The sequence below is a fragment of the Vidua chalybeata genome, chromosome Z (assembly GCF_026979565.1).
Source record: "Vidua chalybeata isolate OUT-0048 chromosome Z, bVidCha1 merged haplotype, whole genome shotgun sequence".
Classification (NCBI taxonomy): Eukaryota; Metazoa; Chordata; class Aves; order Passeriformes; family Viduidae; genus Vidua; species Vidua chalybeata.
Window position 1 is genome coordinate 38,823,737 of NC_071570.1, and position 22,493 is coordinate 38,846,229.

The 22,493-nt window shown below is 36.5% G+C and overlaps 1 protein-coding gene across 1 annotated transcript in view; it reads left to right on the top strand.

Annotated features, from left to right (window-relative positions):
- CPLANE1 (ciliogenesis and planar polarity effector complex subunit 1) overlaps positions 1-22,493 on the top strand; it is a 60,756-nt gene that overhangs the window by 35,380 nt on the left and 2,883 nt on the right. Inside the window, exons 33-53 of the mRNA XM_053931984.1 lie at positions 378-552; positions 2,706-2,963; positions 3,136-3,879; positions 4,803-4,969; positions 6,137-6,266; positions 7,106-7,160; positions 8,252-8,356; positions 8,835-8,927; positions 9,561-9,673; positions 9,913-10,111; positions 10,372-10,622; positions 11,950-12,040; positions 12,698-12,865; positions 14,267-14,297; positions 15,526-15,657; positions 16,475-16,637; positions 18,419-18,480; positions 18,899-19,063; positions 20,347-20,459; positions 20,800-20,877; positions 22,176-22,345. Of these exons, the coding sequence (XP_053787959.1) occupies positions 378-552; positions 2,706-2,963; positions 3,136-3,879; positions 4,803-4,969; positions 6,137-6,266; positions 7,106-7,160; positions 8,252-8,356; positions 8,835-8,927; positions 9,561-9,673; positions 9,913-10,111; positions 10,372-10,622; positions 11,950-12,040; positions 12,698-12,865; positions 14,267-14,297; positions 15,526-15,657; positions 16,475-16,637; positions 18,419-18,480; positions 18,899-19,063; positions 20,347-20,459; positions 20,800-20,877; positions 22,176-22,345 (3,463 nt within the window). The remainder of the gene's footprint in view (positions 1-377; positions 553-2,705; positions 2,964-3,135; positions 3,880-4,802; positions 4,970-6,136; positions 6,267-7,105; positions 7,161-8,251; positions 8,357-8,834; positions 8,928-9,560; positions 9,674-9,912; positions 10,112-10,371; positions 10,623-11,949; positions 12,041-12,697; positions 12,866-14,266; positions 14,298-15,525; positions 15,658-16,474; positions 16,638-18,418; positions 18,481-18,898; positions 19,064-20,346; positions 20,460-20,799; positions 20,878-22,175; positions 22,346-22,493) is intronic.

Genomic DNA, 22,493 nt, shown 5'->3' on the forward strand with positions numbered 1-22,493 from the left:
AAAATGTCCCACTTCATTTTCCGTCAGCTGTTTGACTTTATGACTAACTTTTTTCTGTCTTTTTTGTCAAATCGTTGTTTTCTACCTGTATCTCTAGTGACAATAATATTTTAGCTAAACTTGTGGCTACAAAATCAGGTAGAGCTTACATCTTTACTACTATTTTTCATTCAGTATTTTAAGAAGTATTAGGAAATATGTCCTACATGTTCTCTGGTCAAGATCGTGCACTGTTAATTATTAAGTTGTTCCTACAAATTAATTATGTTTTTAAAATACACAGGTATCTTTAACATTTTTCTGGATTGATTTAAGACAACCTTGTATAGATGTTTTGGACTCTGAATGTTTTGTTTGTTCTTTTCTTTCTTAAGTAGTGCAGACACTGTAAGTGATTCTCAGCCTTCTGAGACTGCTGTGTCGACTATGTCAAGTCTTGCCTCCCATACTTCTGTTTGTGCAAAGAAGGCAGAAGTCCCTAGAGAAGAGAAACCAAGCACATCAGAAACTGTCAGGCAGATGCTGCAAGATGAAATGTTTAAATTAGTTCAGGTGAGGGCATCTAATTATTTTAAATAGTTTTCGTGGTACCAACTGTGTTGTTAAAAAAATTGAAATAGTTACTGTTTCATGGACCTTCTGTGTGTGGTTGGTTTGGGGCTGGCTAAATGCCAGTGCACCCAGTAGAATATACTTACTTATTTCCTGCTGTGAGATGGGATTAGGAGGAAGGCAAAGCAGGCTCAAAACTTTAAAAGGGTATAAAGAAAACTTTATTAACAGTAACTCAAAGAAAGAATAATAAGAACCAGAATAAAACCTTTAGAACACTTCTTCTCCCCCTACAAACTTTTCTCTGTCACTCACAATGTACAGAAACAATTCAATCAGTTTATCACCTCTAGAATAGTCTTTCTTCCATTCACTTAGGGAGGGGAGTTGCCCTTGCCATGCCATAGACTCCTCCACAAGAAACAGTTCTCTCATGGCTTTTAATGTCCACGAATAGCAGCCGCTCAGAAGTCTGCTATCGTGGAATGGCTCCCATCTTTTGCAGCCTTCCCACCACTGTTTATGAGCCATGTCAACTTATGGGGTACTGTTTTAAGGATGAGGTATTCAACAGCAAAGGTTATCTTTATGTGTCCCTGAGATCATCATCTCTGGGAGCAGAGGTCTTCTTCTCTCCCTTGGGGCAAAGGGTCTCCATCACTCTTTTCTCTCTCTGTTCAAATTTCTCCTGGGATCACAACTACTTCAACATCTGCTTGCTTTAGCATAGATGCCTGTGATTATATTTACAATTTGAACACTTCATCCCCCCATACTTTCAATGAGTTACAGAGAAAAAGAGTCTGATGTATCAATTATATCTTCTCTATAGCCTTACAAGAGGATTTCAGCCCAAACCTGAGGCATCTCCTCAACCCTCTCATCTGGGACTTGACTTCTTCTTACTGACCTTCATGTCTCATGTTCTTCTCTATGTTTCTTTACTCTGTCCTTTTCTCTTATCCGAGGGTGTATTGGAGGTTTGCAAGTCTCATCTGTGCCCTAAAAGAGTTAAGATCTCGCCCGGCGCCTGCAGATGCTTACGTGATCCCTGCCAGGGGTGTCCAGAGCGCTTACAGTGATGGATTTTCAGGCCACGATGGGGCTGTGTCAGAATCCCTGGGGGCCCAGGCCAGAACGGCAGCGGTTGCATGGCCGTTTTCCAGCCAACTGAACTGTGTTCAGTTCCAGCTGTGGTGCCACTCTCTGCACAGGCTACAGAGCTGCCTCTGGGGATTGTTTTGGCAACCACGCCAGGGGGAGGGCCAGGATCTCAGCAGCCAGGGTAGGAATCAGCAATTGATGGCCTCCCTTCTCCGCAGCCGCTGGGCCCCCGGCCCAGCCCTCCCCAAGTCCCCCTGGGCCGAGCGGGCATGGCCCAGCCCCACGGCAGAGCCTGCCAAGACAGGGGGCCGGGCCAGCCTTGTTACCTGTTCCCAGGCCAGAAGGGAAAGAGAGAATTCCTGGCGTTTGTTTGTTTTTATGTGTGTCTTCACAGAGGCAGATCTAGTTTTTAATTGGCTCATTAATATGCTTATTCTCAAAGCTAGCTGGCAGTTGGTTTTGCTAGGCACAGAGGAAGCTCTCAGCAGCTCCTCCCAGAAAAAATCACTTCCATGGGTGGCTCCAGTGCAAAACCAGCACAGGTTGTTCTTTAAAGAGATTCCTAGTTCCATGTTAACCACTTTGAAACTTATTTTAGACTTAACTCTTGCTTTTAATTCAAGAAAATGAGTGATAAAATAATAGATCTTTGAGTGTGTTTTAGCTCACATAAGTCAATGTCCTTTAATAGTTTACATTTGGAAAAATTCTGATGCTGTAATAGCTTTTCAACTGTTCTAGGATTTAAGTGGTCGTAGTACGTTGAGCCAATTTTATGTGACCTTACATTTATTGAAATCTCACAAAAAATTGAAGGTATTCATTTTGCTTTAGTGTAACCTGTCTGTGGCAGGTATTTATTATATCTTACAAGGAAGTCCAATACCGTAAACAATTATACAAATTAATCATTATTGAATCATCCCATTATTGGGATGTTGTTTCTTTTGTCACCTAACTGTGAACAGCTCTAAGATAGCCTAGACAGTTTTGCTAAGATTTCTATTAAAGTTACTGGCATTGTTAACTTTGTTCATGTGTGTATTCAGCTCCAACAGATCAACTTCATGAGTTTAATGCAAATAGCACAGTCATCCTTCGCCAGTGTGCCAAATGTGCAACAAGCATTACAGCAGCATCAGTTGGTTCACCTGGCAGGGAGCCAGCCTGCACACACTGCTGAAAGCAATGTTTCTCCAAAAACACAAGTGCCCACTCAAGAAGAAAAAGGAAAAGCTGGTCAAGAGAGCTCTGTTTTTCATCCAAGGAAGAGTGTAGAAGATGAAAGCAGCAATGGTAAAATTAAAGTAGGTATATCCAAGCATAGTTTATGAAGACTGTCTAGTATATCTGGTATGTTATCTGTCCTGTTGAGTTAGGAAATGTGTTAGTAGTGATTGGTGTAGATAAAACTATTTTTGTGCATATTTAATGTATGGTTGATATGTAAGTACTGGTTTGTTTGCTTTTCTTGTTTAGAATCGTCTGGATATGAGTGCCTCTTTGACATTATTTGAAAGCAACAACAAGGAAACAGGATTAATGTCAACATCCCAAGATTTGCATTCTTCAGTGCCTACTAAACCACTTCATCTCCTAGCTCCTTCCTCAGGCATCCAGAAAAAAGTGAAGCTTATCCCTGTTGAAAAGAAAATTATTTACTCAAACGGATTTCCTTTGCTTAAGCTTGAATCAAGTTATAATGTCAAACCAGCATTTTTACATCCAACAGAAACGTCATCAGCATTTGCCAGGCCACCCCCAGTACCACGACTAGCTTGGAATTCATCAGATTCCTTATGGAACCATCAGTCATCATATGCACGAAGAAAGAGTAAGGCGGAGGAAGATTTCCACAGAAGTAGATACAACCCTGAGACTTCAAGACAAAAGCATGAGAAAAAGGAGAGATGGGCAGAAACAGTGCGTAAGGGTCCTCCCAAACATCTGAATTCATATCAGTGTAAAGGACAGCTGGAAGATTTACCTCAACCGCAGTTCCCTGAAAATGTGAATGTGTTCAAAGCACCAACCACTCAGAACCTGGCTGCTATTCCTCTGTTGCAACTTGATCCAGTACCTAGAGTTCCACCAGCTGTAAGGCAGCCAATCACTACTACTTTAATACCTGTTAAACCTGCAACAAAGAATGCTGACATCAGAGAAACACAGTGGGGTGCAGGAATACCTCTGCTTCAGATTAATTTACCTCAGAAAAAGAAGGTACTGGATTTTAATAATATAAATAAAAATATAAATATAAATATATTTTAATAATATATTTTAATAATAATATATTCTAAGTTGTAGTGTTTTGTCAGTTTTATGGTTTCTTAGTCATCACAAATAATTTCATGTTTACAGACTTTGAATTTGAAATTTTTCAGCACAGGTACCAGGAGGGATCTAGAACTAAGGGTACCTGCTTATTGACATGTCAGTATGAGGCAGACTGCAAGCCTGGAAGTGTTTATCACTACATTAGATTGATTGTATATTCCATAGTTCATCAGTGTTCAGCCCACTGCTAATGAGTGTAAAGAATTTACTATCTAAAATACTAGACAATATTTGTACGGTAACAAACTAGGGTATTTTCCCATAGAGATTATAGTAGATTTACTTACAGAAATAGAATGTGGTGAAAAATCCTTTTTTTGCAGGGCAGAAATGGAATGGTAAAAAGCTTGGTAAGAAAATATTACAGATGCTGAATACTTGACGTTTTGAAAAATGTTATTTCTTATAGACTTACATACTTGCATATCCCAGTTGAGAAGAATGGAAATGCTTTTCCTTGAAAGATGCTTCTTCAGTCCTTGTCTACATTGGATGGTTCCTAACTTCACCCTGATCTACCTACATAAGAAATGCAAATATTAGTGAAATACGTTCTGTGGAGAAAATTCATGTGCTCTGTGGAGAAAATTCATACCTTTTAATTTTCAGAAAATAGTTTACACATGGACATATTGGCAGGGGCTCTGGTCTGATGCTGTTAATATTCCATTTCCATATTCTTAACAAAAAGTTACAGGAGTTTTGTTTATGTAACTGAAATCCAAACTGGACTTACTTTCTGGATCCAATCTGGGTTTCCCCTCCCCATTTTCTGTCTTTCTCTCTCTCTCTCTGAACCCTCTTAGGCACCAAATCTCATCCCACCTCGAGATCTCATTGCATTTGAGCAACAGCATAAGCATCATTCTGTGCCTAGTACTTCCTTTCGACAAGTTCAAGCCAAACGTATCCAGCTACTAAGAACTGATGTTGAACCATTTGAACGTAGAGATGTGCAGAACAAAAGAAAAAGGCAAGCCAGATTTTTAAAGTGGGACTTCATTTTGACAGACTAACTGGTAACCTGTACCTTCTAGCTTTGACATCAGAGAGTGTCTTCTCTCAGCAGAGAATAAAATAGCAAATGTTCGTAAAGACACAGCAAAAGTGTATCATTAAGATCTGAGGAGTTCTAGCTCTTAGGAGATTGATAGGAAGAAGATTCAGAGGAAATGTTTTTCATTCCACTTTAAAGTCTTGTTGTCTCCTGCCTGTTTGCTATACACTCTTTATGAAATGCTTCACTCAGTTACATAGTGAATATAAGTAGACTGCTACTATTGTCTGGACTGCATATTGTCATCTTCAAGAAGGAAAGGATTATATGCTCTTTCAGTATAATGAAGTATGTAGGCTGTTTTTTTTTTTAATACAGACAGTGATTAAGAAAATTCCTGCTGAAGCTGAGATTTTTATGTTATTTATAATGTATAAAATTTGATCTATTTTATGTTAATTGATTGCACAAACAGTTGAAACAGTTTGTTTAAGATGCTTACATATCGTTGCTTAGTGCTTATAAAGCTGGAATAGAATACTTGGTTTCTTTTCATTTATGATGCTTCTGTCATTATGGAGCAGAGGCTCCAAGAGTAGTATTTCACTTGTAAAGTGAAAACTTGCTACACAAGTACTGCAGATAGAGTTTAGAATACATTTTAATAGTATCTGTGGAAGTCATAGTTGCTGCTCTATAATCTACTTGTCACATATTAAAGAAGCTACAGTTGCTGTTGTGTAATCTATTTGTCACGTAGTAATTAGAAAACTGCTGTGTAATTGAGGTTTGCTTCTTATAGATTCCTTATTGGCATTTTCTGTAGTAATTATTACTTATACACAAGATATAGATGTGAAATATTATGTGATTTGTAATATTTAATTTAAATAATTTATTAGACAATTAATAGATTTTAGTGTAATTACTGGTATTTATATGTGTTCTACAACATTTTTGTGTAAATTTCAAGCAGGCAGAAACTGTGGTTTGAACTGATCTACGTGCAGCAGCTGTTTATATTTTCCTATCTTTATTTCAGTGTTTATTTCTTAATAGTAATATTTCCTAGAAAACAACGATAGGTATTGTTATTATTTCAGACCACTTCTTACTCTTTACCTATAATTAATTTGTTGACAGTAAAAAGAGGCATAGTAAGAAACAACTGAAAGAGAAGGATGATGAGAAGAAACCAAGCGTGTCCTTCTGTCCAGATGACTCCATCATCAGTATTAGTGACACAGCAGTGGCTACTGAATCAGAGACTGGGGTATAGAATTATGGTTTTTTCTTAGTCTTTTTCCATTCAAGTATTAGCAGGAAAGAAAGAAGGCGAAAACTATAAACCAAACAATAATATACTTCTCTTCCAGGCTCTACAAACAGTATGCATGTTTTTAATTAATATACTTGCATTTTCTGTAAAAAGGAGATAGATTTTTATAAAGGATGTGAAGGTTGTTTTTTTTTTCCTGGAACATGAACTTGTCTGTTTTGATAGGATATAAGTCTGTATGTACATTTGTAGTAACTACATACAAAAATGTTAAAAATCAAAAAAGAAAATATATTTTTCCTAGTAGTAAGAGAAACAATGTGCAGCATTGGAATTTCAGTTTTGTCTCACTCCAGACTCTGAAAAAAGAAAGCTTTCATCAAGCCTTTTTGGTATCTTTTGGGGTTTATCCTTACAAATACCACATTTCAAGCTAGAACACTACCAGTTGGATCACTACCCAGAGCTGTGTTTCTGGTCTATACCATACTTTCTCTGAGACTTCACTGCAGCACAGCAGCTGGAGACCCTCACCAGACCTGGAGATGTTCAGGGTACAGCAGGGGTAGGATAAACTCAAAGAGGACTAAGGAATTTGTGATGCTGCACGTCACTGCAAGGTACATAAGAGAATGTTACATAGTCAGTAAATTCCATGAAGTGGGAATAGATTGGAGGAATTAAAACAGGTTTTGAGAAAAGTGACAGTTAGTTCTGTTTTTTCCCCAAATCATTACTCATATGAGGTATATTGGATAGTTAATATCACCAAGAAAGCCTTTAATCTGCACTGGAATTGTTTTTAAAGATGGTTCTTTTTTTCCTTATATTAGGATCACAAACCAAAATTGACATCTTACGTTCAGGATGCTTTTTTCATGTCAGCGGGCAAGTACAAATCTTTTTAATGCTTTGAGTACTCAAATAAAAAAAAAATCAAGGAGCATTAGTCTGTTAGAATTCACAGTAAAACTCTGCAATAATCCACATTAAAAAGTAGGATAATGTGGTCTGTGGGCAATAGAGCTTTCTGCCTTAGGGGTTCTTTCCCCAGACCTTTCAGGATGTACAACAGGTGTCCAGAATTTTTGGGAGACACACTTTTTTTTGGAATTGGTATGGAGAGAGGTGCAGGCAAATTTAAGGTCTTGTACAAATTATCTTAAGATTCAGAATAGTTTTCCCAAGAATTTTAGAAGTATTTTAATTTTTCTTCAGAATGAGTGATAATCTTGTATTTATGTTTACAAACAATAGAGTTAATGAAATAATAACAGTATGTCAAGTTAATTTAATTAGCTGTGGTTGACAGTGATTTCTGTTCATGTGGTTAATCAAAATAATTCTGTAAACATTTCTAATCCTAAATTTTTAATGTATTTTAAAATGATATTATTCAAACATTATTTGCCTGCGTATTCTAATTACACAAAATTTAGAGATCTTGTAAAAGAAATTCAATGCATGCGATGTTTCTAGTCTGCAGTACGAAGACCAGGCCTGTGGAAAGATTTCCTTCTTTATATAGTATGTTAATTCATGACAATACTCAGTTCTGTCACAGGACAAAATGCAATTCATTCTCTGAAATTTGGCCTTAAAGAAATGCAAACTCTGTAGAAACAGCAATAAAGAAATGAAGATATACATGTCATGAAAGTTCCTCCCCTATTTTTAGAATGTGAAGCAGACTGTTACTGTTCAGCATACTAAAATATCTAATATCTAATATCTAAACTGAATCTTGGTTTTAAGTCAGTGTAACATTGTAAGTGTCAGTTGTTTATTCACATAAAGTTGGTAGCATGAACTTTTCTTGGAATCATTTATGAGATATCCTTAGAGACAACTTAAAATTATCTGTCATAAATACAAGTAAGAAAATTGGAGTCTGTAATTGTGAGTTAGTATCATTGCTTTCAAAGATGTCTAATTTTTATATCGTTAATAGACACCTATTTTGTATTACCACATTTTAGATGCAATGGATAAAGAAAGTATTACCTCAGCAGATCTACATTATTTGGCTTCTGTAGGAAAAAAACCAGCAGAAACTCAAGATGCAAGTACTAATACTGACCCAGGTAAGTGCTACATGGGTGATCTACAGAAACCAACTGTTTCTGGTATTGCTTCTTGATTAGTTATGCTATTTGATCAGTTTTCAAAAGGCAGCAGGTTTGTAAAGGGGACACAGATTTTTGTGCAGTTTTCTTGTTTCAAAAAGAATTAAACGAAAACAAAGGAATATAATTTATAAAGCAGTAGTTAAAATAATTATAACTAAAAATATTACTGATGCAATAATGTAAGAGTCTCTTCATGCTTTCTGTAAGTCAGTTCTGCTGCGACTTTTTCTGAAAGCTTGTTTTAACTTGACTTTATCTAAATGCATTTTAGACAGTGCTTCACACTTGACTGAAATTGCTTCTTTTCCTCTTCCCCCACTTTTCTTTGATTGTAAACTGGCAAATCAGAAATGTACACTCAGATAATGCCATTGGTATCTTTTCTGCACGTAAACTCATGCATTCTGGTCTTCTTTTTTTTCTTCCAATCAAGCGCTCAAATCATATCAGGACTGTGGGATCAGTGGTGGAAATGAGATTTCCAAAGTTCAAAAAAATGAGCTGGTCACGTCTGTTCCTGCATCAGGTGTGGCTGCATTTGTTGTTCGGGAAGTCTATAAAAGTTTTACTGTTCTAACATGGGTTTTGTACCTGAGAGAGCGTAATGCAGGGTGTGGATAAAATGCTAATTTATCTGACTTCTTGAAACCCAATCCTTATTATGTGGATTTTAGCTTGATTTTAGTGCCCACTTGATCTTTAGATTTAGTGTCATGTAGACCAAGTGAATTGATCAGTGGGATGTTAAAACAGATCACATGAAATTTAGCTGCAGTGGCATTGTTCCATGAATACTTTACATAGATTTCAGTACCCAACTATTTTCCCTATGGTACCAAGAGAGCATACAGATTTTTCCATTATTGTAAAATTCAGCAGTGTTTCTCTATTTGAAGATCATTTTACTACATCACATGACTCATTTGCAGATAGTTTTATTAGAGGTTTCCATCTGAATAATCTAATTTCTTTGGATTAAGTAAAGATGCAGATTATTTTTACCTAAGTAGGAGGGACTTAGATATTAATAGCAATCTAGATGACAGCTTAGTCAAAGCTTTTCTTATCTTCTAGAGAATGCAGAGCTGTTTCTTAATAGTCTGAAGTTTTTGTGACTTTTACTGTAAATATAATACTGACTATTATTATTTCCTTGTAGAATCATCCAGTTCCTCTGAGATACTACTGCCAGACATGTATTTAAACCTGAGTTTCCCCACTGAAATGAATGAGAAACCTTTACCATCCCTTCTGTCAGATGCACCTGATTTGGTTAGTGATCTAATGTACATATGGCTTAAATGCATTTTAAGTATCCTGTTTGTCTTCATGAATTTGGGTTCTTTGTATCTGCCTGAGTCAGTTGTGTAATATGGTAGGGAAAGTTATATTTATTTTGTTCCCAAAACAAAAAGCTTATCATTACAAATGTCAAGAGGTAATGGTGAGCACTGCACTATAAGCAGCTCATTCCAAACACATACTGTATAATTCTTCATTATCTTGTTTAGCATAAACGGGAGTATATCAGTGTGATTGACATTGAAGACAGTGACATCCTTAGCAATTTGCCCATGAAATCTGAGTCTGCAGAAGAGATAGCTGCTTCACAACAGAATGAGAAGCTTGAAATTCCATCTACTGCAAAACTTCATCATAGAGCAGCTTCTCTTACTAATGCAGTTCCACCTGGAGCCCTTGAGAAGCAAGGTAAATAATTTCAGATTTAAATCCAAGAAAAAGTAATACTCTTTTGTTGTAATACTCCCACAGAAAATCTGCAGCCTTTTCCCAATTAACCTCATGGTTTTTTAGTCTTAAACATAAACATTGATACATTTGACTTATTTTGTAATGATTCTTGCCTTCTAAAACACCCTATTAGATATGGAACATTTATGCCTAATTACTTACTGTATTCAGGTGCTTGTGGTTTATTTAGTGGTATTGGTACTTTTTTTTTTTTTAAGATGATCATCAGAATAATGTGTCAAACAAATTGCAAAAGAAAGAAAAGAAAGATAAATCAGATTCTGCTACAAATGTTGTAGCTTGGAACACAGCACATGAAGATGGAGGAATTCTTCCTTCTGCAGGACTTCCATCCAAACTAATTGCAAAAGAATACTTTTCCACAAAGCAAAATGAAGTGTTTATGAAATTACAGATGCTAGAGACCATTGTAGAAAATATGGTGCAGGATTTCAGAAATTGCGAAATGGTGAGTGCTAACTTGGTTTTTAAACAGTTTATTTTTTTAAACTAAAGACAAAACTTCCATTTTGGAACAGTGTGTTCTCAAATCTGCTTAGCATCTGTTGAAAGATATTGAGAATAATATTTTATATAGGTATATAAATGTTTATTATATATTTGTAACATTATATATAATATATATAAATATTATCTATATTATAATACAAGTTTTACATATATGTATATACAATGTTCTTTCGTATTTAGTGCTGAACCTGTTGGCTGACATGGTTGCTTACAATGGACCAAATGTTGGCTAGAATGGTGATGTTATTAATGAATGGGCAGAACATATTTAATTTTTGTGTAACTGAGTTCAGGCTGAGCAGGAGACCTTTTTTTGGCAAAGACTTCTGCAGTTGTACCTCTGCAAAATATTGTGTGATTATTTCTGGAACCTGATCCAATTTGTTTAATAAACTATTTGCATTTTTGCCATCTTCATAAATCCTAATATGGAATTAAAATAAAATTGGGCTGTGATGGATTTTTTAGGTCTCTTCTAACTCAGGGTATTCTATGATTCACAGAAATGTAAAGACCTCATTGTGTCACACACAGTTATTACACTCAGGTGAATTATTTAATCATGTTCTTCATCAAGGTTGTTATTTAAGTCAGATTTTTAAGACCACTGTAGGGAAAAAAAAATCTTGGTATATCCTGTTTTCAGGACCAGTGTTTCAGCATTTCATAGCACCTGGGTTTTAAAACTTCTGGGTATCTAGCCAAATCCTGAAGAAAACCCCTTTTTTTTCCCCCTGTTCTTTTAGTTCATACTAGTTGGTCTTTCCTTTTGTAACAATTTCTCATGTATTACATGTCAGTTATGAGATTTGTTCTTTTTGAGACTATTACTCAGTAAAATGTCTCACTCTGGGTTAGTTTTAGTTTTCATTTTCTAGTTTGAAACTTTAGACTTATGAAGATGATGGAAGTATTTTAATATCTGTGGGTTTTAGATAAAATATATATTGGAAAACTTCAGCTACTTTAAACATAATATGATTGGTAGGAGTAAAACTGTTCAAACAAATAATAGTGTTTATATGTATTTTCCTCAAAGTAAGTATCCAGAATATTGTGATTCTTATGTGAAATTAATCTACTTGAGCTACTTTGATTCTTGAACATTTTTGTTTGTTTTCAGTCAGAAAATTGCATTAAAATGTTCAAAAGATTCTGACAAGAAAAATATATTTAAAGTGGACTTTGCATTAATATCTATGGTGTATGTCTCAGAAATACCTTGAAGAAAGTATCATTACCTAGTTTTTGGGTTTCACTTACAGTTAGTGAAGCTAATAGATTCTGAAATGGATGCTGATTCAGACCTTGGTGGTCATCCTGCAGTCTCTGAAGCTACTGGAGTCACTGGTGCTGGTATGTGTCCAATTAACAGAAGGCTAATAAACTTGCCACGCAAGTTTATTAATGCAGTATGCATCTTTAATAAATTTTAGTTACCATGGACATTTAATGCAATCCCTAAAGGTGTTACTGAAATATGACCCAAAAATACCACAGAAACAAATAAAATAAAAGATAGCCAATCTGAATATTGAGTTCTAATATCTACTGGTTTTATTGAAATCTTACATCAGCTTAAATGCTTACTAGAGCAGATGTATTGAATGATTTATTGTTTATTTAACAAATAACTCTGTATTACCTACTTATAGTTACTGGCCTGTGCCAAGAACATAGTCTAATCTACTTATGGAGTTAAAACAGAGCCAAGTGGTGGAACCAAATCACGGCTATATCCGTAATCATACGTAAGACGGTATTTAGGATGTCCTTTAGACTCACACAGAGCAACTGCTGGTCTGGTCATTTTCTTTGTGTGCCCAGGACTGGTTCATACAGCACAGTCCTGGAGGTGCCCTTTCACAGGGAGGCACAGCTGATCCAGATCCAGGCTGTTGTAGGTGACAGATAAATTAAAAACGCCACTAATCAAGATATACAAGGGATAGTTTCTGCATTGTGAGGATTCGCCATTGGTCTTCACTAAGTACAATTTTTTTTTTCCCACAGAATCAGAACATCATTTGACAGGCATGATTTTTGAAGATGTTATAGATGACCAAAAGGAGAGCTTCAACTTGAAATATCCTATGCCCAGTTCTACTACAGTGGATGCATACTCACCTGCCTCTGCAGCCTTGGCTTCTAAGTCTCCCAGTGGTCTGAAGTCACCTTCTGGTATAATCTTTATTGTATATTTTTCCCCTTTGCATCTTTTAAAAATAAGTAAACCTTTTCTTCATGCTGTAATACTTCCTCATGTCTGTTACACAGAATGTTACATAATGCCAATGAGCTCATTAAAAGCAGGCATGAGTCTTTCTAGATTGCATTATTTAGAATGGCTTTGTTGATGTGCTCTGATAATGAGTTTATGATATGACATAACAGTATCACTAAGCTTTGAAGACAGTTCAGCAGTGAATCATACTTGCACTCAAATTCACTGTTACTGAAAGAAAATAGTCAGCATTGGGCCTGTTTCTGAAGCCTGTCACTGTGTTGATGTCTATGGTATCACAGAACACTCAAAGCTTCCTCCAAAAGCTGTTTTGATCATCTCTGTCACCTGCCTAAGTCTAGAGAGGTGACATCTCTGTTAAATCCAACCTACATCAGCAAAATCAATTGATTTATTTCTCTGTACAGTAACTACTATCTATGTCTTGAAAGATTATTTTATGATGTCTAATAATTTTGAAAACTGAGGGTAAATTGATTTTTGCAATTATGAAGACTGCGGTAGCATTAAAAGGAGGAGGAAAAATCATTCTGCAAGTAACCTGTTTCCTGAGGTTAAAAATGCAGTTGTATTATTTTCTCTATGTACTGCCTGCATTGCTTGCAGTCAGGCTCCCAAAAGTGGTATGTGCTTAGTACATTTGAATGTGCATTTGACAGCCACATTTACAGCAATCTGTCTTAAAAGGTATTAAAACATGATTCCTGTGTCTGTATATAGCACAAGTGAATCTCAAATAGTACACACAGCCAGTTAAGTTTTGAAAACAGTAATAGAGTTTTCTAAGTATAAACTTTTTATTTGCAAGCTAAGAAAACTATAGGTGATACTAAATTAGAACTATAATTTTTTGAGATGGAGAGATTAGTTTAGGAGAGGAAGCATTACTCTTCCTTCCAAGACAGCCATACTGCTCTTCAGTTGCATCTTCTAAATTCCAAGCTTCTTCTGAGTACCTGAATTCCTCAAGTAAGTGTCAAGCATTAATTTTCCAAGAAACATTGTATAATTAATTGGAACAGACTATTTCCAGTTAGCTGATCATGGCAGAAAACTGTCAACAGTGACGATATCTTCCTAGCAAAACTACCCACAAAAGCCAGGAGCTGTTAATTATTGCTCTCTGGAGCCTCTGTGCTCACTTGGCAGTCAATGACGTGTTGTCTCACAGGCTGTTAAGCTTATGTACAATATTAATTTATTTTTAATGTCAACTGTCGAATGTCAATTGAGGTTGACATGTTTCTGTATTTTATCCCACAGTCTGTTTAACATATGTATGATTAGTGTATGTACAACTGCGAAGTTACTACTAATAAGGATTGTTTCTGTTTCAGGTTCTCACGTGTGCAGAGATATGTGTCCTGGGTATGTATTTTGAGACTGGTGTTATTGACAGTTTACCAAAAAAGTGACTTTCAGGGTGGAATCATCACTTTATAAAAATCAAGGCATTAATTTTCAAACTTAATAAAACCCCTTTTGTTAGCTAATTTCAGGCATTTACTCTGACTTTTGTGGTGCCTGTTAGATTTACTTCATGCAGAAGCTCTAGAAGCATTCAAAGTTCCTTTCTAATTAGAAGTATTGGAGCTATTAATGTAGATGGTGCTCATGTCTGTGTGCATTTTTTATTTCTTCTATTTGCAAACCACGTTTTCAGCAAAATACATGAAACTGCTGTGGGTAGTTTTCCATGAAGGCCAGCTAGCACCAGAAAGTTTTTAAAGTCTTACTGTGTGAAAAGTTTAAAGAAACAGACTGAAGATTTCAAAACTGGAAAGAACCTATGCATTAAGTAAAATGGTCTGACATATATATTTTTACTTTTAGCTACTGTTAATCTTCCGCATCCAGTAGAAAAGAGTAGCTGGTTTCTTTTCTTCCCGGTCATTCTGCTCCATTACCCATCTTTATTTCTTTGCTTGAAGCATAGCAGTAAACTGAATGCTTTATCCTATTTTTCTAGTATTTTAAGTGGAACTGGTTGTTGTGACTGAAGTGGATTAGGAAGTGATTACAATAAGGTGAAGTATGAATGTGAGGCAAAACTTTAGCAGATACTGATAGCTTGTAGTCCTAAACTATGAGATTTGGTTTTTACTGGGAGCAACTGATTGAAAGAGAGGAAAGAAATGGGAAGAATTTAGGTGAAGCTGTGCTCTCACTGACACCAATTCTTGCTCAAAAGATCATTGAGATTTGGGTACCATTGAAACTGGTAGCACCCTATAACCTTATCTCCTCATGGGCAGCAATACATACCCTGTGGTGCTCCTGGCTGCTAGGCTCAGCCTCCTGTGGGCCAGCCATGTTCACACACCACAGCAGAGCTCAAGCATTTCACTTGTGGATCATCCTTCTGATGGAACAATCAGGTCTTGCTCCTTCTGTCCTCATCAAAGCTCCTTCTGTCCTCACTCAAGTGTACTAGCCCAGTGGAGATGTGGGGAAGCAATATTCAGTCCAAAGGCTCTATGTAAAACAGCCTGGATATTGTTGTTTTAAGTATAAAAGGAAGGGGTTTAGCTTGTTGTTTTTACAGGAATGTTCAACATTAATTTAGTAACAACTTTTTCCCCTACCTAACATCAAGCTCTTTAGAAGATCCCCTGCAAATTACTGGTCTGAGTGACGTTACTGATGTGGTGAATAATTGTGTGGAAGAAAGTGACATCTCTCTGCTGGAGCTGGGCTTTGCAAGAACACAGGCTAAGAAAACCTTTAGGTAATACCATAGCTGGTTTTTGTTGTGTGTTGCTTAAATAATTTTAACCCTGGTTATTCTTGTAGTTCACACCCTGTAAACAATGGAAGCAAGTATGTGGTTTGATGTTAATGGGACTAGAATTAGAGCTTTTAATGGCTACAAATCTACTAGTCATTATTGTCAAATGTACTAATTCTAGTATTCTGGTTTTGAAATTCTTTCCTTCTCATTTTCTTTTTCCTTTCTCTGCTAGGTATAGGCTGAAGCACAACTGTTTTTATACAGCAGATTCAGTTCAGACCTTCAGGTCTTTTCAAGCAGTTCTGAAAGACAGAAGTTTCCTGCCAGTAGCACAGCAGTTTCAGAAACTTCCAGCCCCAGATTCCAGCTTGTCATGCTCCCCTCCTTGCTGGAGATTTCTACACCTTCCTGACTGGCAGTTATAAAATCAGCTGTGTTCTTTCCTGAGAGAGGTCAAAGTGACAGCTATTTCCTACTGCAGTTTGTGGTATCAGTTGCTGACAAGGCAAAATAATACAGCTGTTCAGGTCACCAGTCTGCTGCATTGGTGATACAGTTCCCACCAGTTTAAGCTCTAGTTCTATTATCTGAATGTAGTGATAAATGAAAGAAAAATTTTAGGAAATATCTTGAAACCAGGATTTTATGTAGTAGGATTTTACAGAAGAAAACTTCCCCTCTTGTTCATTACATATGCTTCCAGCTGTGTCAGAATTATAAAGGATTCTCAATATTTTTTGTTATATCATGTAGTTGCCATTGTTTACAGTTTACAGGATGTGCTAGATTATTTCCTGTTTACATCTGCCCTCAGGGTTCTTGATTCTGCTTCTGGGCATTCTCAAAGAACAGAAAAGGAAAGGAAAGAGATACAAACATGGATGAAAAGAAAGCAAAAGGAAAGAATTAGAGAATATTTGAAGAAACTGAATGAACAAAGACAGAAAGAACATCAACCATTCAACCCGAGAAAGAATGTAAGAATAAGAGGTGTATTGAAGAGTAGCTGTTACTTATTATACAAGTGTTGATTATTCAGGTTAGATAATATAAAGGCTGGGAGTGGTTGGTTTTTTTTTTTTTTTTCCTATTGTAATATAGGGTTTCTACATGTATGATTGCATTTTGCTGGAGCTGGCCGTAGTTGGGTCAGGTAAGTAAATACACCTGTGTTCTTCACAGGCTGCAGTGGTGACCATTGGCTGCAGGTATATTACAAAGTAATGCAGGTGGCCCTCAAGTGTAATGGATACAGCTGCAACATTAACTGATGAGAGATGTGTTTTCCAGGGAGTGACAGCTCCAGCAGTTCTTAAGATGTGTTTACACCTTGTTTCATTTTCCTACAAGCCTCTCAGAGAATTTAAAAAGTGGAGTTCAGATGCCAGCATACTTTACAAACATTTCAGGATACTGAGGGCAGCTGTCACTGTCATTCACCCACACAGGGGTGCATGCAAAAATCATAAGGGTCAGCAGAGATGCTAGAATATGCCTTATATTCTATATCTTATAGATATCTGATATATTCTATATCTTACGATTTTTTTTTTTGTTGAAGGCTGATTTCAATGAACAGTCCACTCACAGAATTTTTTAAATTTTCAATGTAATTAGTAAAAACACACTTATGCCTGATCTGGAAATTTTTCTGTGCTGGAAATACTAGAAAATTTTCAAAACCATACAAAAGCAGTTCAAGAGACATTTTCAAATCAGTATTAACTCTTAAAATATGCATTTGCCATCTGGATGCCTTCAGGACCTGAAAAGACCCTGCTGAGTCACAGGAAGCTCTAGAGTTACAGGAGATGACAACACCAAATATATTCCTATACTTTCTACTTACTGAATTTAGGATATGCTGTAAATACTTCCAGGCTGAAGCTCTACTTGTTTTAACTCCCAAGCAGCAATTATGTAACATACACAAGTTCCCTGTGACTAAATAATTCCATTTTATTCACTTTCAGAAAGAATAACAGATCTATGTGAAATAAAGTATTTCTCCTGAAAGATTAAACAATCTTTTTGAACTGCCTGGGATGTCCTTCTGCACATGTGTGGAGAGAAGTGATTTAAGAAAAATGGGTCCTGCTTCTCTACTTTCCTGTGTTGTCAGCCCATTAATATACACTTGATGCTTTTGCGATGGTCTTTTCCCCTGAAATCATTAGTGGAGGGATTCCCAGCTTTCAGTGGACAGTTTGGGTTTGGTTTAAAGAAGAATTAAAGACTTCAAATTGTACTCTAGCAAACACAAGTGCAACCTTGTCCAGTTTTATGTATCAGGACACGTCATGATTTTTAGGAAACTGGAGGTGAGGTCATTTGAAACTTTGAGCTTGACTGTGAGGACATCTCCTTAGGAATGTTAATATTTTAAGCATATGAGGTATGGAAGATGTGACTGGAGGATTTCAGTGTATTTTTTGAGACTGGAAAGTTACAGAGACAGTCTCACTTGAATTTCCTGATAGGGCCATATGCTTTCATATAGGTTTTTTTTGGGGTTTGTTTTTGTGGTTTTTTTTTTTTTTTTTTTTTTTTTTTTTTTTGTTGTTTTTTTGGTGTTTTTTTTTTTTTTTTTTGTTTTTTTTGGTTGTTTTTTTTTTTGAAGAGTTTCTTAAGCAGTAACTTTCAAGTCAAATTTCTTAAGTAGTAACTTTCAAGTCAAGTAAGTACATTTTGAGAGTGAAAGACTGGAATGAGACCATAGTACACAATTAGTTAAAGATTTTTATACTTTCTTAAACAGCATCATAAACCTACTTCAAAGGATATTAGAGCCTTCCAGAAGAAGAAAGAAGAAAAAGACAAGTAAGTTGCTTTTAAATCCTTATTTTTATATTAGTTTTCCAGTCTTTAGACAGATGTAGAGATAGTTTTAACTATATTGCTTATGACACTTCAGATATGAGTGAAATCTCAAGCAAAAGCATAAATAATTCATGTTTCCTTTACCATTTAGGAAAACTCTGAACATTTTTATCCTTTGACTATATTTGTTGCTTTCCAAATATCATTGTTTGTTTCCTTTCCCCAACAATTACTCATTAATTCTCTCAAGCCCTTCGGTAAGAAATATTCTGTTTGCTAATGATCTCTTAAAAGGCTTAATATATTTTCTGTGCAATCTTGTAAAAAATGTTCTTCATGTAGCCTTATAGGACTCACAAGCCAGCTGTAGTGAAATGAGTGACAGCATGAGGTAATGTGTAATATTATTTCTCCACAGAGCCATGTTGTTTGAGCACTACAGAATCAGAGTATCACAGGCACTTTCTCTCGTGAATGAAATGTCATCTGAAACAGTGGCATCACAAGCAAGTGATCATAGGACATTGTCCAGCACAAGATCAGCTCAAGCTTACAGAAGGAGGAAGGTGGCATCTAGTACAGGGTAACACTCTAAGCATTAAACCTGCTCTGTGTGTCTTTACTACCCTCCAAATTTTGTAGCAAGTTTAGACAGGAATAGTTTGAGAAAAAAGTCATATGCTGGTGGAATCAAAGATACAATTTGTCTGGATCAGAGGACTCTCAAGTCCCTGTTCCAGGCTTGTTAAAACCAGTACTGCAAATCTTGGAGGGAGCCTTAAAAATGCCTTTTGGAGCACCGAATAAGCCAACCCAGGAGTTGTGCTGTAAGCAGTGTCCTAACCCATTCCACTCAACATCAATTCCATTACAGTAAGGTTGGTTAAACACTGGAACAGGCTGCCCAGAGAGATGGTGGAGTCACCATCCTTGGAGGTGTGACTGGGCATGACACTTGGTGCCAGGGTCTGGTTGACAGGCTTGTAATGTACTTGTACTTGATCTTGGAGGTCCTCTGCAACATTAGAGATTCCATGAATTCCACTAGACTATAACCAGCAATATAGGCCTGAAGAGCATCTAAGAACAAGCTAGAAGCAAATAAAAGTTCTGCTGTGCAAACTCTAGACTTGTTCTCTTTCTTGTTAATTTTCCATTACTTAGGATTTTACTTGTTCTTACTTTCACACTTCGTTTATTTCCTTTTGAGATGAGGGTATCTGAGTATTATGAACTGATACATTTACTCAGTTTGATGACATTAATGCTATGTGTGTATATGTGTAATACAGGTATATATTACACTGTAGTTTTTCTTCTTAGAGAGACAATTTTATGCTTTTCAGAATAATAGGGAGAACTTTGTACTTACCAGGTAATCCTTTAATTTAATATTTGTGCTTCTCTGTTTCACTATGGTATCTTTTTTAGTTACTGTTCCAGGATACAACATTAAACTGAATGTAGTCAGTGCTGTGCAGAGCCTGCTGGTGGTGTCCAAGGGAAGTTTAAGTGCATCAGCCCAGACAGAATCAGACATGCTAAGGAACATCATGCAGGAATCCACTTAGGAGTGGAAGGAACTACTAACTAAAAAGTTTTGTTGGACCTAAAGGGGCTCTCTCTAAAGCCAGTCTGATGTGTCTTCACTGTGATTGCAGCAGTTCTGATTCTGGTTAAGCTTACTGGCCCCACAAGCAGTGTGTGATGCTGGTTCTCAGCTAAGTGGGCTGATTGTGATTTCTCTGACTTTTATGTCTCTTCTGAATATGCCCTGTGAGGTTTGAGTTGTGTGGAGGAATGGTATATGGTACACAGTAGCAAGCATTTAAGATCTTTTGTGTCGGTCTTTTTGTCTTGTTGTAGAGGGCATCTGAACAGTCCTGTTCTGGCAGAAAGGAGCAGAAGTGCTGCCAAACCTGGTTTTGGTCAAAAAGTACAACATTTCACCCCAGCTCTTGGTTTTACACAGTCCAGGGGTAAGAACTGAACTTTTTTAATGAAGGCACATATTGAAGAGGATCTTCACATGACTCCTGGATTTTTGGGAGGGAGATCTGTGTAAAAAATCAGATTTATAGTCCTGGATGTTTCCTGTCCTGAGGCTTTTGCAATTCTGCTGCTATTGTTTTGCTAAGTGATGAGAGTTACCTTTTCTTATCACTTCTTTTTAAATCAAACATACCATAAATTGCCATAGCAAGAGTACTGTGTAATCCAGGCAGCAAACTTGTAGATGAAAATTTCTAAGCATCTTTGAGTATATTTGATATATAAAAAGTATATTTAAAAAAGGAAATGCTTACTTTGTCTTTACAGGAAATGCCTGTATTCAGAAAAGTACCTCCAGAAGAAGACTGAGAAATGCTACAAACTGTCCTGTTAAGTCTAGACACTGTAAGTTACACAGAACAGTGATGTAGTGCTACATAATACAGGGGGGGAATAAGATGCAGATGCAGCATTTGTTTAGAAGAATAAAATTAATAATTTTTCCCCACTTAAAAATATTTTTAATTAGAAATTTGTGGAATATCACCTCTGTTTATTTTCTGAACAGTTTTAGCCAGATTACTGAAATAAGTGTGCTTGATTTTGGTGAATTCCTGAAACACATGTTATGAAATCACAAGGGACAGAGGCTTTGAGTTTTATCTTTCATTTCAAACCCACAGAGAGAAAGTTAATTAGCAGACCAGGACACAAGAATTATGTCTCTCCCTTGCCCTTCTATGCTGATTACTTTCCAAGCTCATTAAAATATGAATTGTCTATGTTATCCTTCTGTACAATATCCATCTAATATAGCATTTTGTTGTAATGTTAGCATGGAAAAATTTGACTAAGCTTAACAAAAATCCTCTTTGGATTTTAGTGGTACTTTTTTCCCATGCCTGTCTTTATAGGTCTGGATTGACAGAAGATTGTTCCTAATCAAATTCTTTAGCAGATACAGTACTTGTTAACAGCAGCAGAATTTCTGATCAAAGAATGAGGAGTGAATCACTCTGAGACTTAGGAAATACTGTAGCCTGATTCTATTCTGCCTTACACCAGAATTATACTATTGTCATAATTTGGACAGTCAAGGGTCAATGTATTTGACTTGGCAGTATAGGAAATTGAGAGAAGTAATAATAAGCAGAAAGGCACTTTTCCTGAATCTGCTCTACTCATGTGGAAAAGTAATTTTTCTCTATTCCGTATATTCGCTTTTTAAACTCTATATTCAGGCTGATCTTTCTCTGATTTCCTGGCACCTTTTTGTATCTGTTTTCCAGCATATCACATCACTGCTAAGGGTTTCATCAAAGTTCATCACTGCTATGGGTTTCATGTCTTCTGAAGAGGCACAAATTCAGAATTTATTTAGTTTAGTCCTCTGCCAAATAAGAAGCAATGTGCTTTTGGTGGGGGACAGCACCACAGAGCTTGGATGCTGTAGGCACCATGCATAGTCCTGTTCCACTTCGTGTTCTGCCCTGGGAGGGCAGTTCAGAGCATGAGACTGGAAGGAACCAGCAGCCTTTTCTCACCATAAACCCACATCAGTTCTAGATAACAGAGCTTGCTTCTTTCACATGGGTTTACACACAGCTTCAGTTCCTAGAACCTGAAGCTTCCATTCTTGAAGAGATTGAGGTGAAAAGTGCAAGAAGTGTTACTGTGCTATGGTTGGCCTGTTTTCTCCTCAGCAGCTGAGTGCACAGTCAGCAGAAGCTCAACACAAAAGCCTTCTCAAGTTACCACTGCAGTTCAGACAGAAGATGTTGATTCTGACACTGATCGAGACTTGGTGAGTCCTTGGACTGTGCCTGATGATATCCAAAGAATACTTCAAGATACTCATGACTCCATGTTCCAGGTAGAGTACCTATTATTCTATAAACTATTTGATACTTTCCACTTAACATTTTGTTTACTTCTGCTTTATTTAAAATGTGGTTCTCTATTCAAAATATGTGGGTCAGATAGATACAGAGAGTCATAAATGATGGGGCTTCAGCAGGGGA